The sequence below is a fragment of the Talpa occidentalis genome, unplaced genomic scaffold, assembly GCF_014898055.3.
Source record: "Talpa occidentalis isolate TD23 unplaced genomic scaffold, MPIMG_talOcc4v2.1 talOcc4.6, whole genome shotgun sequence".
NCBI lineage: Eukaryota > Metazoa > Chordata > Mammalia > Eulipotyphla > Talpidae > Talpa > Talpa occidentalis.
This window is the reverse complement of record NW_023604972.1, coordinates 130,810,970-130,827,108: the sequence shown is the minus strand read 5'-3', so window position 1 is coordinate 130,827,108 and position 16,139 is coordinate 130,810,970. Positions and strand designations below refer to the sequence as shown.

Sequence of the window (16,139 nt, the reverse complement as noted above, 5' to 3'; positions counted from 1 at the left end):
AGTAATCTAGAAAACTTAAATAAGGGACCAGGAAAATGAATAACTATAAGAAAGTGAAAATCAAAATCAACAAAAAACTATGAACCAGAGACACTTTTAGGGGGGCGGGGGCGGGGCGGGAGGGAGGGATTGGGGTCAGAATGGGGGGGCTGCAATTGTATGGGGAATATAACAATAAAATTTATTAAAAAAAAATAAAAAAAAATAAAATAGCCAAAAAAAAAAAAAAAAAAAAAAAAGAAGGAATGGAGGGAATTTTAGAAACCATAAACGTTATCTGGAGTTAATGAAATAAAGGAGGGACAAAAATCTACACAGATAAGCATCTCAATACATAGAGCAAAACAAAGAATTAAAGTGGGATATCCATACATTCTAAACATCAATGCATAACAAAGACAAAACCCAAGAAACAACAAAAAAGACAAAAACATTCAACAAACTAGGAATAGAAATGTACATGTTCAAACTGATTAAGAACATGTTAAATAATCCCAAACTACAGCCCACCCTATGCTTACTGGCCAAAAACTAGGAATTGACAAAACTAAAAGAAAAACTAGAAATAAATCAACCAATTATATGAAAGAGCAATATTCAGAACACTTTGCTGAATGTCATTAAAGAAAATCTAAAGAAATTAAGAACTATATTACATTGGTGGTTAGGAAGAAAAAATACAAATAAAGGCAGCCTCTGCAAAGTGATGAGTATATGCAATATTACCTATTATAAATTGAATGAGAGTTGTTCATAGAAATTGAAAACTGGTTCTAAAATTTACAAGTTCTGATATCATTCACACTTGTATATGAAAGAACAATAAAGATATTTGCATGACCATTTATCAAGGATTATTAAATGCTGTAAGAACTTAAAACCCCATGATAGCATCAAAGACACAAGCAATAACAAAACTCAGTGATACTCATTAGTATAGCTAGTGCATATTAGTAGGGATTTTGGTATAATTCTAATCTAAATATTCACATTCTAAAGTATTAAAACTTATAAAAATATAAAAAGGATTCATGATAATTTTCTTATTTGTAAAATGTGCTGTTATTATTTTTCTATATAAAACTTCCCTCAAAATGAAAAACTTCCTATACCATTGCAAAATAAATCACAGTGATTATGAATTTAATTGAATATTCCCATTTAATTGAATAGTCCCATCAGATGTCTGAATTACAGTTTTACAAGATAGCTTTCATAAATTCCCATACTTGTATGAATGCAGTTTTTATACATTGTAATTTTTCTTTGTGCTTTTTTTGATTTCTATGAAAAGTTTTCATAATGGATGAATATCTACAAAACAGTTCTGCATGCTTATGAATCATCACTGGATTGATGGTACAATATTGAAAAATGCTAGAGTAGTGTTTTGTTTAGTAATAAACATGATCCACCATTTCCTTAAATAATCTTATAAGAATAAGATCTGCAAACAAGTGTTCAACTAAAGTTGAAATTACCACACAGTATATTTATTTTGAAATGTACAAAGCTTTCTTAAAAATCTTGTGTATGAAAATCATATTTAATTTTGATGCAAAAGATGGAGATAAGCTAATTAAACAATAGAAATTCCTTACTAATATGAGAGGTTAATATATGTACAAACTATTTTATGAATAGAATTATCACAATGCCTGGTATGTGCCTGTTTCTGCTTTTATATACTTCTTTCCCTTTTTCATATATGCTTAAATATTAATTGGAAAGTCAAATATAGCATTCTAAATGATGTGTTATACTGGATTAAGTAAGGGTGTATATCAGATACCTAATTAAACAATTCCCAAGCGTCTCTCATCTATAGTGAAATGAAAAGTTTGAAAATAAAATTCTGTGAATTTTATATGAGAGAAAATTAAATCAAACGTACATTTTAAGTCACTTAATTATTGCATAATAGTTTGTGAAGCCCAAAACTTGTATAGAAGTGTCTTCAAAAAATTCACATCACAACTGACTACAAGCATCGACTATATAAGTTTTATAAAAAATAAATTATGGTCAAGAGAGTGAGCTTAATGAATGTATTTAACAGTGCTCCAATTGTAAACTTATTTTCCATATATATATATATATATATATATGTCCATTTTATCATATACAGCAATAAATAAAAGAATTATTTTGAACTTTTTCATCTGTTATGCTGTCTAGTGGTTTCTCAGATGCAATTATGTCTATCGCCCCCAGAACATGTGGCAAAGTAATGAATGATATTAATTTAGGAGATATTTCTGACATTTATAATCACAGTAAGAGCTAACATTTATTACATTGCTGTATGCAGATACTGGGGTAAGATACTTCACTTAATCCTCACTGTATTACTTTGTTACAGATAAGAAAATATGTGACATTTTTGTTAACTAATGTGCTCATGTTCCAACTGCTTGTAATGAATGTAATTTAAAAAGAACCTCTCACTCTGCATTTGGCATTCTTAAATACACTGTCCAACAAGATGATACAAGAACTTGATAATACAGTGAAAACAATGTATCAACTGATACCCTTGATAAACATAGAAACAAAAATAGAAATATATATAATGGAAACATGTTTAAAAGCCAGAACACTACATTGATTAAAAATTTCTAGAATTGGTTTAGATTTGTATAGAAGATATAAAATCATTTGTGTAAACTTTAAATTCTTACACCTTGAAGTGACAAGCTGAAACTTTAGGACAGTTGATGTAATTTTGCAATTGAATACAAACATCTCTTAAAATGAAAGTTTTCCATATAAAATATACTGTGTTGGTTAAGATTGTACTAACTCACATGTTACATGCAAACTCATTTCTGATCAATCACTGATAACATGTATTTAGAACACATGTTAAACATTCTCTTTTTGAAAAACATTTGAGAATATGTCTAAGAACATGCTATGTGCACACAGTATGTAAACCCAAGATATACAGTTACTATAGGAAACATGATAATACATATCATTTCAGCAGTGTTAATAATATTTGAAAGTATTTTTAAAATTGAAAACAACCTCAAACCAGATAAATATTTTTAAAATTAAATTTATTTTAAAATATAAAATAAATTTTTAATGGCATTGGAAAAAATATAATGAAACATAAGTATGGATAACTATATATGACTTCAATCTGCTAAGAAAGTAAAATTCCTGCCAAATCATGCAATTCTTTGAGAAAAAAAATCCAGTGAAATATAAGTATGGATGTAATTCCTTGATAAATGGGAAAATAGAATTCCTTTTGACATATTTAATGTATTTAATAATATTCAGTATATCTGGGATTGTAAAGTGAGCTGATCAAATGTGAATGCATGTGCAATAGTTAGTAAAAATACAGATTTAGTGAAAATAAACTGCTGTACTTCTCCACAATGATGAATCTTCAAAACAGCATTGCAAAAAAATTCACAGCATGGGCATATAATATTAACCCATTCATACATACATATATATGCTATCCATGTATCAACAAACATAAAACTGTAGTTAATATATATGTATATATATGTACATAGATAGATAGATAAACTGCATTTGTTAAACTGAAAGAGAAACAAATAATACAGAATTCTATATTGGTGATTTCTGGGTAGAAAGGAAAGGGAAGGAGTGAAACGTAAGTAAAATTTGTTAGAAGTGGGTGTCTCTTAATTTTATGATTTTATTATTTGAATGGATTATATACTTAGGATAAGAATATGTTTGATATAAACTATAATGGCCACTGAAAAAATTATTATCCAAGTACATAAAGTTACACATGTATGATAGAGTTATGCTTATACACATGTTGAAATCTCATATGTATGTATTCACATTTGTTCATTCAATCGAATCATATTCTAATTACCTACTGAGCACAATTTTTATTTATTTATTGTAATTATTTATTTATTTTATATAAGAACCGGGGTACAGGCCAGATTCGTAGGAGGGTGAAAGGATTCACCAGAGACAGAGTGGGGAGCAGCAGAACAGGTGGATTGACTGAAATACACTGCTGAGGGGAGCAGCGGGCGAGACAGGAGAGGTCTGCCACGCCATGTGGGACCCTCGCTGGCTGGCCGGGATCAAACCAGCGCTGCAGAGGCTGCCTTGGCGGACAGCTTCACAGCGCGGCGCTCAACTGCCTGTGCCACCAGGGGAGGCCCTGAGCACAATTTTTAAATCAACATTTTCCTCTATGATTACACAATTTGTATTTTTATAAAACTTTCTCTATTCTAAAGTCATAGTGATGGTATACATTTAAAGTTTAATTTTTATATTCTACATATTAGAATTACTTGTTCTGTATGGTTGAGAATTAGATAAATGAGCTTTCTTTCATTTGCATAGCCAGGTGATAGAGCTCTGTCTTCACAGGTTCTGTTTGCAGCGTCCATCCATGCACTCCCATCACTTGCCAACAACTCTTCCTTGCAGCAATTTAATTGTATGATTCTTAGAGATTGCAGCTCAAAACAATGTAATTTTTTTCACAAAATTGTTATGTAGTTGCTTTGTTTAAAACCAGGATGACCCTCAAAATTCAATGAATAAACACATGGGGAGGAACTAAGCAGCTCTGAAATAAAAGAATCAGAGAAATAGAATAAAGAGAATATTGTGTCTTTAAGTCAAAGAAAAAGATTGCTTCCTGAGGGGCTTGTCAAAAGTGCCAAATATTGCTATTTCACTAAGTAAATGGAGGAATGGAAATTGTATTTGGATTTTGCAATATGGAAGACTTATTTTGGTAAAGTAGTGGACATATATCTTTTTTTAAAATTTCATTTTTATATGGAATCTAAAATCCAAAACCAGCAAACAAACTAAATTCATAGAGATAGAAAAAACAGATCAGCAGTTACCACAGGAATGAAATGTTGGGTGGGGGGGGGGGTTGGACAAAATGGGTGCACCTCCATTGTCCATTGCAAAACATATAAATTAAGGGCCTATCATGTATCGCATGGGAGTATAATCAATAACACGGTATTGCAAATTTGAAAGTTGCTAAGAAAAGTTGGTAAACAGATTTATTGTGGTAATCCTTTCACAATATATCCAAATATGAAATCATTATGCCCTACACCTGAAACTAAATTAATGCTCTATGTTAATCTGTTTAAATATCTGAGTAGGTATCCCTATACTTGAACATCACTGCCATGTTTTCTTTTCCATAAGGCTGTTAGGAAGCCCTTTTAGGAACTGATTTTTAGACTATCGACTCCATTCATCTGAACCTATTGGTGTAACAGCACTGGTGAAAGAGAAACTAGCCTAGAGTTTGATAAACCCAAGTGGTGACTAGTGATTATCTCTTTTCTAAGAACTTAGAAATGACTTGGCTGACTGCCTTTAGTTATTAAGCTCATCCAAATCTACCCTTTACCCATTTTAGAAAATGAGAATGCTAGGAGGCACCAGCTATTTTTTGCTGAAGGCCACCAGGTTTCTTTAGGGTGTGCCAAGTGTTCTTTTTGAAGAGATTTTAAAAAGCATGAGTAAAGGGAAAATGAAGATGTAAACATAAGCAACTCTTCCAAGGAATCTTTCAGTAAAGAAAAGAAGTATCAAAATTTCTATCATGAACCCATCCATATCCATTAGAAATTTCTATATATCCATAAGACAACCATTTCTTATTTTAAATCTCAGCTCAAAGTGTATTTTTGCATATTTTGTAGTTATTAGTTACATGGTAGTAGGTAACTAACGTACTAACACATGGATAATATTTTAGAATAGATTTTTTGTTATTACTTATAGTCATTGGTTAAAGCTACACCAAATTCTTCATGCACTGTTTCCTCTGTGTGCCAAAGAAAAAGTGACAATTAGAATCCTTTTGTGTACTAAGGGAAATTGCTAATATGAACACATTTATGGAAGATTAATTTTATATATCAAAATAAGTGCAGCGACAATAGGAAAATAATGTGCAGAAGCTCAAGGAACTTAAAACCACTTACTGTTCAGTAATGGGATTTTGTATTGTTAGATGCAGCTGCTAGCAATGATAATTTCAGATTAAAAGGCAACAAGGAATAAATTCATAACATCTAAATTTAATTGCCATCACCTGAATTCACCCATTAGGTTAAATTTGAAATTTGTGGATTGTAATCATTGAATATATGAGCATTAAAAATGAGGGGAAAAAAGAAAAGACTCAATAAAGAACAAATAAATATTGGTTTTTGGACAGATTTATATATATATATATATATATATATATATATATATATTTAGGAGAAAGGTGGAACAGGCAAATATTCATATCAATCCAATCAACATCAGTTGTTGATTAACTTGTGAACTCTTGGTGAGAGCAGATCCCTGGGACTTAGAAGTATGACTAAGGCTGTATCCCCCCAACTTTAGCTCCTTTGAAAGCACAAAGTCATGGAAACACTGAGTGGTAAGAGTACCACATACGTGTCTTTCATAGTTACTGCACAGATCATAGAGAAATAGGGGAATATAGGCAAAATGGAAAATAATTCCTTTAGTGATTATTAAATTGTGTACTGAGGGATGAAATTATCGGGCAGTTAAGATTGGAAGACAGATGAGGGGCAGAGAATATTCATGAATTTAACACAATTATATTAATAAAGTTTCATGTGTCAGGACATTTACTAAGTTCTTGGGAATACTATGATAAACAAGACAGAATAGTCCTAGTTCCTAGACTTGAGATGCTCACAGTAGAGTGGAGTTAAGTGTTATAGTGCAGGAGAATGAGTAATGGGTATTATATTTGCGATATGCATAAAGTTAAGGTACAGAAGGAAAGGAACTGTAAACTTTGCCTGAGAAGTTGAGAGCAATCTTACAGACCTTTGCAACATTTGTAATAGTTCTTAGAAGTAAACAGTTGTTTGTAAAGCAGAATGAAATGGGAAGAAGGCATTGAGGGATGAAAGAATTATAAATTGTTGAAAGAACATAATCTGTTGTTTGAGCATCTGTGGCTAAAAGTGTGATATACAATTTTTGGATGGTTCAAGTGAGAACAGAGAGGTCCACTTCTTTCAAAGAAAAACCACGTATGTTCTATGTGGAGTTTATTTCTGAGGCAATCAAGACAGGTGAGGACACATGCATAAGTGTGCACATACACATGTTCTTTTTTGGGATTCACACCAAATAGAACTAGGACACAGTCCAACTATGATTGGAAACGATGTTTCCTAAAGTTGATTTGCACAGAGTCACGTCAGTTAGTGATTCTCAAGCTTTAGCACATGTGTGATCACCTAGAGGGCAGATAAAAACCAGAATACTGTGCTACAGCCAATTTGTAATTGATAGAGTGCCAGATATTTGGTCAAGCATCATGGTGTTTTGGATAAATTAACATTTAAATTAGTAGTTGAGTAAAGATTATTTTCCATCAGATGGTAGTGTCAAATAAGAGAGAACTAGCTTGATTGATAGTTTTGATCCAAGATATTAGTTATTCTTAGTTGTGGCCTTTAGACTTTACCCATGACCTGCAGCAAGGTCAAGTGATCAGAAGATTTTGGACTTGTCAAATCTCCATAAGTGCATGAGCCAATTCCTTGTAACAAATCTCTTTAATGACTTTGTTTTCTAACCACGTAGAAACTCAGTTTTAGAACCTTTACTAACACAGGTTCAATTAGAAACACAACGTAGGTCAACCTTATTTATCCTTCACATCAAGACTGAATTTACATACTACCTACCGCTCTATGAAACCTGCTTTTGTTAGAGAAATTGTACTACCCTGGTTTCACTATTCTCTATTCCTCTAAAAACTTTATTGCTGTATTAATTATTCATAATGCAATTATCTGCTTTTCTTGTCTTCTGCATTGCACTCTTAAATTCCTGAAGGGTAAAATAATATACTCCATATCTTTAGTGCCTAGCAAATATTGTTTATTAATATAGTCTGAGTGGGTTAATTAATGTATACTTTAGGGTAGAGATGATAAAATATGCCACACCACAGTATTGAAATGGTAACTAAGAAAGCAGAAAATTCAAAGAAGAAAGATCTTGAATAATATAGTCAAATATCACAAAGAAATCGGGGAGATAAATGAAAACAATTTGTTTCACTTAGTTGTTAGAAAGTGATAATCATAAAGGCAGATTCTAAAGAGTGGTGGGTAAAAAAGTATACAAATTCTTGAACTGAGGGATTAATAAGTAATTAGAAGTAGATGGGAGCTATTCACTTAAGAAAAAATACAGTAAGAGGTCTTTATTAAAGGCCTATTTTAGTAGGGTGTCATATAAAAGGAAAGTAAGACGTAGCGTATAAGCTTGAAAAATATTTATAGTAAAAGAATAAGTCCCCAAATTTACAGATGCTTAGCGTCATAACAGGCAGAGTTCTAGAAAGGCAACACAAGATCCCCAGCCCTTGATTATTCAGCCTAAAACTCAAGCAGGTACTGTCGTGAAAGGTCTTTTTGAGGCAACTGAAGTGTCAAGTCAGTTGACCTGAAATACAATGATAGTCTGAGCGGTTATGATTTGATCAGAAGAAACCTTTGAGATAGAGCCTTTCTCCAGCTGGCAGTGAAAGAGGAAGTCAGAGATTCAAAGCAAGAGGACTTGAAATACTTGCTTGCTTGAAGATGTGGGCTTGGTGAGAGGGAATGTAGGCAGCCCCTGGGAAGATATTGCCACCTCCCTCCAGGTGAAAATCAGGTAGGCAATGGAGACCTCACATGTATACCCCTAAAATAGAAGATTCTTCGCAGCCCAGTGCTCAACCGCTGCACCACCAGGGGAGGCCCTATTAGGAAATATTTTGATAACAGGACTGATGTTGAGGCTAAGGCCTACCAACAAATTACATGGCGGAGCTCCCAATGATATTTAACTGGGCCCTTTGGCCAAACAATTAGCGCTGAATGTGTGCTTCCCTGAACATAGCCTCCCAAATGACTATAAATTCTTAAGTAGTGTTTATTCTTTATACATACTTGTTTATGATTAGGATTAAATTATATTTTAGCAATGCTATCTGAGGTGTCCCTTAGGCTTTTTTATTACCATCGATAAAATTCAAGATGTTGTACTGTTTTACTTAGTAGATACGTATTAACTCATTCCCCACAGGTGGTATTAGCAAAGAGTGAAAAAAAAAAGTAGGCATATATTTAAGGTTTTATGTTAGTAAAAATGTGCATTTCTTTTGGTAATGATTGTCAATAATATAAATTTCATGATACACATAAAGTCATTTCTGTTCATAGCGCAGTCTCAGTTTCTACTTGATATATATATTATTTAGGCTGAGATGAAATTTAGAAGCAATCTAAACTTTGGTCTATGAAAGTGTTACTTCTAGAGTTGAACATGAATTTATTTTAAAATAAATCACTATTGTGCCTGATAAACAGATATTTTCTCCATGAGCTGTACCCTTTCATCTTCTATACATGAAAATTCTTCCCAAGAAGAACTGCCTAATCTTTTCTGAATCTTTTCAATGTTCTCATTATTTCTTCTTGTATAAGTTAATCCTTTCAGACCTTAAGTCTTCAACAAATTTTAAATGAGTCTTTATTATTTGATATCATTTTAATTTTCTTTGACTGACTTGAGAACACATGAATCTATACCCAATCCAGTTACTTTGAAAATAAAAATTAACCAGAATGATCACAAATGAACCCATCTATGTATTGTTTATAATACTCATTTAAACATGGTGTGATAACATATACCTGAAGAGGTATTATAAACTAATGTTATCTCAATAAAAATAATTTTAAAAAATCATAAAAAAGTAATTAGTAAACTCTATTTTCTAAGAGAATATTATGTTGAAAAAGTAATCTAAATGGAAATCACTGGAGCTGATTTTGCAGGTGCAAAACTGTGAAAAATTTAGGTAGAATGGAAAAGACAAGAATAATCTACTGATTTGTAACAAAGAATATTATAAAAGCATATACCACAAAGTTATTGCCCTAAACACACAGTTATGTTACCCCAAACTCACCCTGATGATTACAGTCAAAGAGACAGATAATAAATATTTGTAACAATATAGCAAAATCAGAACCCTCCTGTACTGCTGTTAGGAATGTAAACTGTCCATAGCCACATTGGTAAATAGTATGTTTGCTTACCAAGTGATGAAATATTGAGTTACCATATGACCAAATAATCTCACTTGTAGGTATATACCCAAAAGAAACATGTCCACAAGTTTTTAAATTAGTGTTCCCAGCAATATTATTCATATTCATATTAGGCAAAATGTGGAAACCATTCAAATACTTACTAAATGATGAATGGCTAAATAAAGTGTGTATAGTCTGGAAATGGAATTTTTTTAGCACAAAGATCAAGGAATGATACAAGTTACAATGTGGATGGACTTTGAAAATAAGCTAACTAAAATATGTCAGTCACAAAGAAACATGTATTGTATGATTGTTTTATAGCAAATGACAATACTAGGCAAACCTATTGCTCCAGGAGCACCTAAGCCTCCTCCCTCACTCATATGTTGAACCTTAATTCCTAATGTGATGTTAATAGAAAGTGGATTCTCAGGGTGCTGACTAGGATGTGAGGGTAGAGCTTTCATGAATATTAGTGCTCAGATAGATGTGAGCTCAGAGATGTTCCTTGCACCCTCTGCCACATAAGGACACTCTGTAAGACAGATGCTATAGACTAAGCATCTAAACTCTGACTGTTTGATCTTCCCAGTCTTCAAAATATAAGAAATAAATGTTAAGGAACCAACTTGAGTGATATTTTGTTTTGGAAGCCTGAAGACATTCATGGAAACGGCAGCTAGAATAATGGTTTCCTGCACTGGGGCATGGAGAGAGGGGACTGGCACTCAGGGATGCAGGATTCTTTGTAGGATAATGAAAATGTTCTAAAACTGATTATGGAGATAGATGCATGACTCTGGATATGCCATTGAAACTGTACAGTTTAAAAAGGTGAATTTTATGGTATGTGAGTTATATCTAAAAACCGAAATTAAAATTGTATGGTGTCATATCTAAAAAAAATTTAATGTCTTATTCTCTGAGTGCAAAAAAAAGAGTCCAATTTCATTATACACAATATTACTTTCTAATGTAACATATTTTCAATTTCCCATGTATTTATGGTTCTCTCATAAATACACTGATATCCTCCATAAATTATACACAATTTCTAAGTACAATTCTAAACATGGGGCAATTGGTACCTTTGATCTTATCAAATCTTTCAAAAAGACTTTATTTTCATGATCTGTGTACTCACAGTTTTGCTCTAATTTCATTTGAACATAGTCATACAATCTTTAAACAGAGATAATTATTGATATTTATGCTTGCATTGTTTTCTGAATCTAAGGTTATCATAATGCTGCAATAATCTGAATGAGGAGGTAACAAGACTCTTCCTCAGTGATCCAGCACAGAATTCTCATGAAGAAAACTTAAGACTTCCCTGTTGAAATTCCAAGAGTTACTCTTTCTCTGTAAGTTTACTAAACTTAATGTAAGCTTATATTTTAATGGAAGCTTGCAAAGTTATATTGATAATACTATTGAAGTACAATGTTAATTTTTCATTTCTTCCCTTTTCTAACACAAACATATGAAGCAACCTTCTCACTTCATGATTATGTAAGACATACACACCCAGCAGGTCTCACCATTAGAAATTTGAATGAAACACGTAAGGGATGAGGACAAAGTGTGTGGTGATGACAAAGTTCCTGCCCTGTGCTGGGATTAAAGTAAAGGCAAAGAGATAAGTTTTATTCACTGCACTTGAAACTAAGTACTTTTATCTAATCTGCTTTATTTACTCTGCTAGATCCAGGCATCCAACATAAAACAGTGAGAGCACTACTCCCAAGAAAATCTGAGGCTGATGAACATAAACCTTCATGTACAAGTAACATATTTCCCCCTAATTCATAATATAAAGTATTCACCATTTTCTGAAGCAGTGACTGTGATGTTATACCAGGGAGTTTCTTCTCTATCAAGAACCTTTGTGGTCTTAATGGTTCCAGTATTGACATCAATGTTGAAAAATCTGTCATCTTCCGCACTGTAGTCAATGAAGTATCTAGAGAAATCACAGATAAATCTCCTTTTTAATTGATGCTAAAATAAAGAAAATAAAACTGAAGCAAGGGAGGCATTAAGTCAAATATATTCAAATATTTAAATGTACATTTCAAATGTCTATATATGGCTCTTAAGATTTGTCTGGCAACTTTATATTTGGATAGATATGACATTAATTATTTTTACCTGTCAGTTCTTTTTTTTTTTAAAGATTTATTTATTTATGCATACAAGAGCTGGGGTACAGGCCAGAGATGCAGGGGGGTGAGAAGATTCACCAGAGACATAGCGGGGAACAGAACAGGCAGATTGACCGAAGTGCACTGCTGAGGGGAGCAGTTGGTGAGAAAGGAGAGGTCTGCTGCACCATGTGGGTTTCTCCCTGGCTGGCCGGGAATCAAACTCATGCTGCAGAGGCTTCGAATTGCTTCACATTGCGGTGTTTAACCCCTTGCACCACGAGGGAGGCCCACCTGTCAATTCTTAATTAATGCTTAAATTACTCTTTTAGGTACCTCATACTGAGCTTTCTAATACCAGTACTAGTATAAGTGGTTAAATAGCTTTAGAGTAAATACTCTCTTTGAGTAAAAAAAAAAAAAAAAAAAAGAAAATATGCTTAAATATTTTAAAATGGCAGGTATCATGCTAGGTCTGTGTCTTGGATTCATGATATTTATTTTGCAGTTTTCTATGTTACTGAACTCTCTTGGAAAATCTACAAAACAAGAGCTAGATATTGGGGATTACTTGGATCTAAGAATCTTATTCATAGAGTTGCAATTGAAATTTGACTCAAGTAGAACTAAATAGTTCTGCTTAACTACCCTTGGATTTCCGCCTAACCACATAAATAAAACACCCCCAAAAAGGAAAATAGAAATGAGAGATCAAGGAAACTATTCAAACTATTTTAGGGAACTATGTCAATTCATTCTGTGTTAATATTTAAAATTATGAAGTGACATGGATTCATAAAATTGTTTAAGATAAACAAAATGTAGATGAAATACTCTCAACTTTTCTGATAATGGTCATAACATATTCCATTTTTTCACAAACCTTAAAATGTCAACATATCTTAGCACTTCATAAAATATATAAATATGTTAATATTTACTTTTTTCAAATTTTAACATTAACTTGACATTTTTAGTGATAATTCAGTAAGTATAAAATCAAGTAACCATTTGCGTAGGAGATAGAGGTCATAAATTGGGATTCATGATAAAACCTAAAGAATTCAGTTTGGAATTTTTTTTTTTTTAATATTCTAGTTCATAGCTACCAAAACTACTGAACCATTGTAAATAGATTCTAAAACCACTGAAAATACATATATGTATTTATACACACACATATGTATATAACTGGACAAGAAATTAAAACAATATTTTTTTAAATTCTAGTTTTCCCCTTAATATAAGACTACAAATCTAGGGATGATGTGTGACAGAGAGGAAACACTTATACATACAGATGAGTTTACAAGAATAACCTAGTAACAAGTAGTAAAGCTAACGTTTAGGAAGCCTTAGAATGAACTGCATTGTGCATAAGTATGTTGTAAGCATTTATTTCATTATGTACTCAAAACAAGTACATGAATTAGGTACTCTTACTAGCTACTTTCATGGGGAAAGAAACTGAGGCAAAGAGAGGTGGGAAATTTTCGCCAACATCAGGAATTACTTACTGAAAGAGATTAAAATGCAATTTAAATCAATAAGGTTTTTATAATCTACTTTTAAGACTAGACAATATTTGAGACTTTATGCCTGCATTCGAAGATATTTACTGGATAGGATATAAGAAGAAGGTACTAAAAAGAAAGAAAATAACCAACCCAAAAATTAATATTTAGACATAAATTTAGCTTAGGGAAATGGAAAATAGAAAAAGAAAAGAAAATATTTGCAAAAAACATATGATGTATGACCAGAGAATTGAAAATCAGAGGTGAAAATAAAAATCTAAGCTCTGGAAGCCTTCAGGGAAGGCAGTTCTGATCCACCTTGAAATCCGAGTAATAGTCAACTAGAAAGGTGTGTATTTGAGATTATCCAAAAAGTATGACATTTAATAATTTCACAACAGAGAGACAGAGAGAGAGAGAGAGACAGATGTGGTATCTTGATCTGCTTTGTAAAATAGCAGAGGAAAGTTATATTGATAATACTATTGAAGTACATTTTTGAGACTGCTCTTTGTTCTTCTGGTTCTGGTTACTATACTCACAAAAGAGAAAGAATGGCAGACAAGTTTCTTGTTATAGGCTGCAGAAAGGAAGCAACAGAAGTTCCCATCTTCATCAACACATCAGTGCTCCACAGTATCATCACCCCTCCACAGTGTGACCTTGATCAATGAGGCTTACTTTGAAATAAAATATGTTTAGGTGAGGAGTGAGGATTGATCCAACCTTTTTATCAACGAAGCCAAGGAGAGACTAACTACTTTGCACAATAGATGACTGAGCTGCTTGATGAGGAGGTTGGACTTAAGCAATTTTTCAATGTCTGACTTGCACAGATAGGGAAGAATGGTAATTATACATGTTCTACACTCTGGGAGTTAACAAGAGAGAAAGGAGAGTACAGAGGGAGAGCTTCCGAAAACCAAATTTCCCGGGCCTCCCTGGGGGTGCAAGGGATTAAGCACCGCACTATGAAGCAATCTGCAGCCTCTGCAGCACAAGTTAGATCCCCGGCTGGCCAGGGATCAATCCACTTGGTGAGGCAGACCTCTCCTGTCTCTCCCGCTGCTCCCCTCAGCAGTGTATTACAGTAGATCTGCCTGTTCTGTTCCCCACTCTGTCTCTGGTGAATCCTCTCACCCCCCACACCTCTGGCCTGTATCCCAGCTCTTGTATGCATAAATAAATAAATCTTTAAAAAAAAAAATTTCCCAATTTACAGATACCTCAGTAGTATGCACTTCAGACCATGACAAACATCTATGATCTTTTCCCCTGTGTTCATTCAGTTGACAATGACTTACCTCGGTTTATTCAGGATGTAAACATGAATTCTATGGACCCAGCATGTATGTGAAAATCATATCGAGTGGTAGAAAGAGAATTCAAACAAACCTGCAAGTGGGCCTCACAGCTCTGCCACCCAGAAGCTATGTGAATGCAAGGAACGTGTAACTGATCCTAGCGTTCTCTGTAAACACATGGCAATGTTCTCTACAGCAAAACTTGATTGTGAGGATTAAACAAGACAATATATATATGGAAATATTAATACTTGAGCATCAAGTGATAGGGCTCTGTGATAATCATCATTTGCTTTAGTGTCTCAGGAAACTTTACTCTCCTTTTCCCTCGAGGAAACCTTTGATCTCTTTTTTTTTTTATTTATACACACAAGAATTGAGGTACAGGCCAGAGGTGTGAGTGGGGTGAGAGGATTCACCAGAGACAGAGTGGGGAACAGAATAGGCAGACTGACTTAAAAACACTGGCGAGGGGAGCAGCAGGCGAGACAGGAGCGGTCTGCTGCGCCATGTGGGTAGCTCCCTGTCTGGGGATCAAACTCGTGCTGCAGAGGCTGTGGACAGGTTCATTGGTTGCGTCTTAACTCCTTGCCCCACCAGGGAGGCCCCCTTTGGGCTCTTTTGATAAGAATGTTCACAAATAGTAAATGTAGTAACAAGTAGTAAAGTTAACGTTTAGGAAGCCTTAGAATGAACTACATTGTGCTTAAGTATGTTGTAAGCATTTATTTCATTATGTACTCAAAACAAGTACATGAATTAGGTACTCTTACTAGGTTCAAAGGTTCCTCTGTACCATGATAATAGCCATTACACTTCTACCACTATATGTTCATTACACTCTGTTTGAAATAAGTGTCAAGATAACATCTTTACTAAAAGTTAATTAGGAAATGGTTTAATCCATGATCAATAAGATGCTCTCCTGTGTGGCTACTGGTAATCTCCTGGCTATAGAATGGAGGAAATACGATGACGTCTGTGCCAGTTCAGATTTGCTGTAGTCCTTAAAATCTCTAACTGTTTTAGATTTTCTTTATCTTA

General features: G+C 33.4%; 1 protein-coding gene across 9 annotated transcripts in view; it reads right to left on the bottom strand.

Annotated features, from left to right (window-relative positions):
- CDH18 (cadherin 18) overlaps positions 1 to 16,139 on the bottom strand; it is a 712,342-nt gene that overhangs the window by 37,330 nt on the left and 658,873 nt on the right. For all 9 annotated transcript variants that reach the window (XM_054688413.1, XM_054688412.1, XM_054688411.1 and 6 more), the window contains one exon: positions 11,957 to 12,093. In XM_054688413.1, the coding sequence (XP_054544388.1) occupies positions 11,957 to 12,093 (137 nt within the window). The remainder of the gene's footprint in view (positions 1 to 11,956; positions 12,094 to 16,139) is intronic.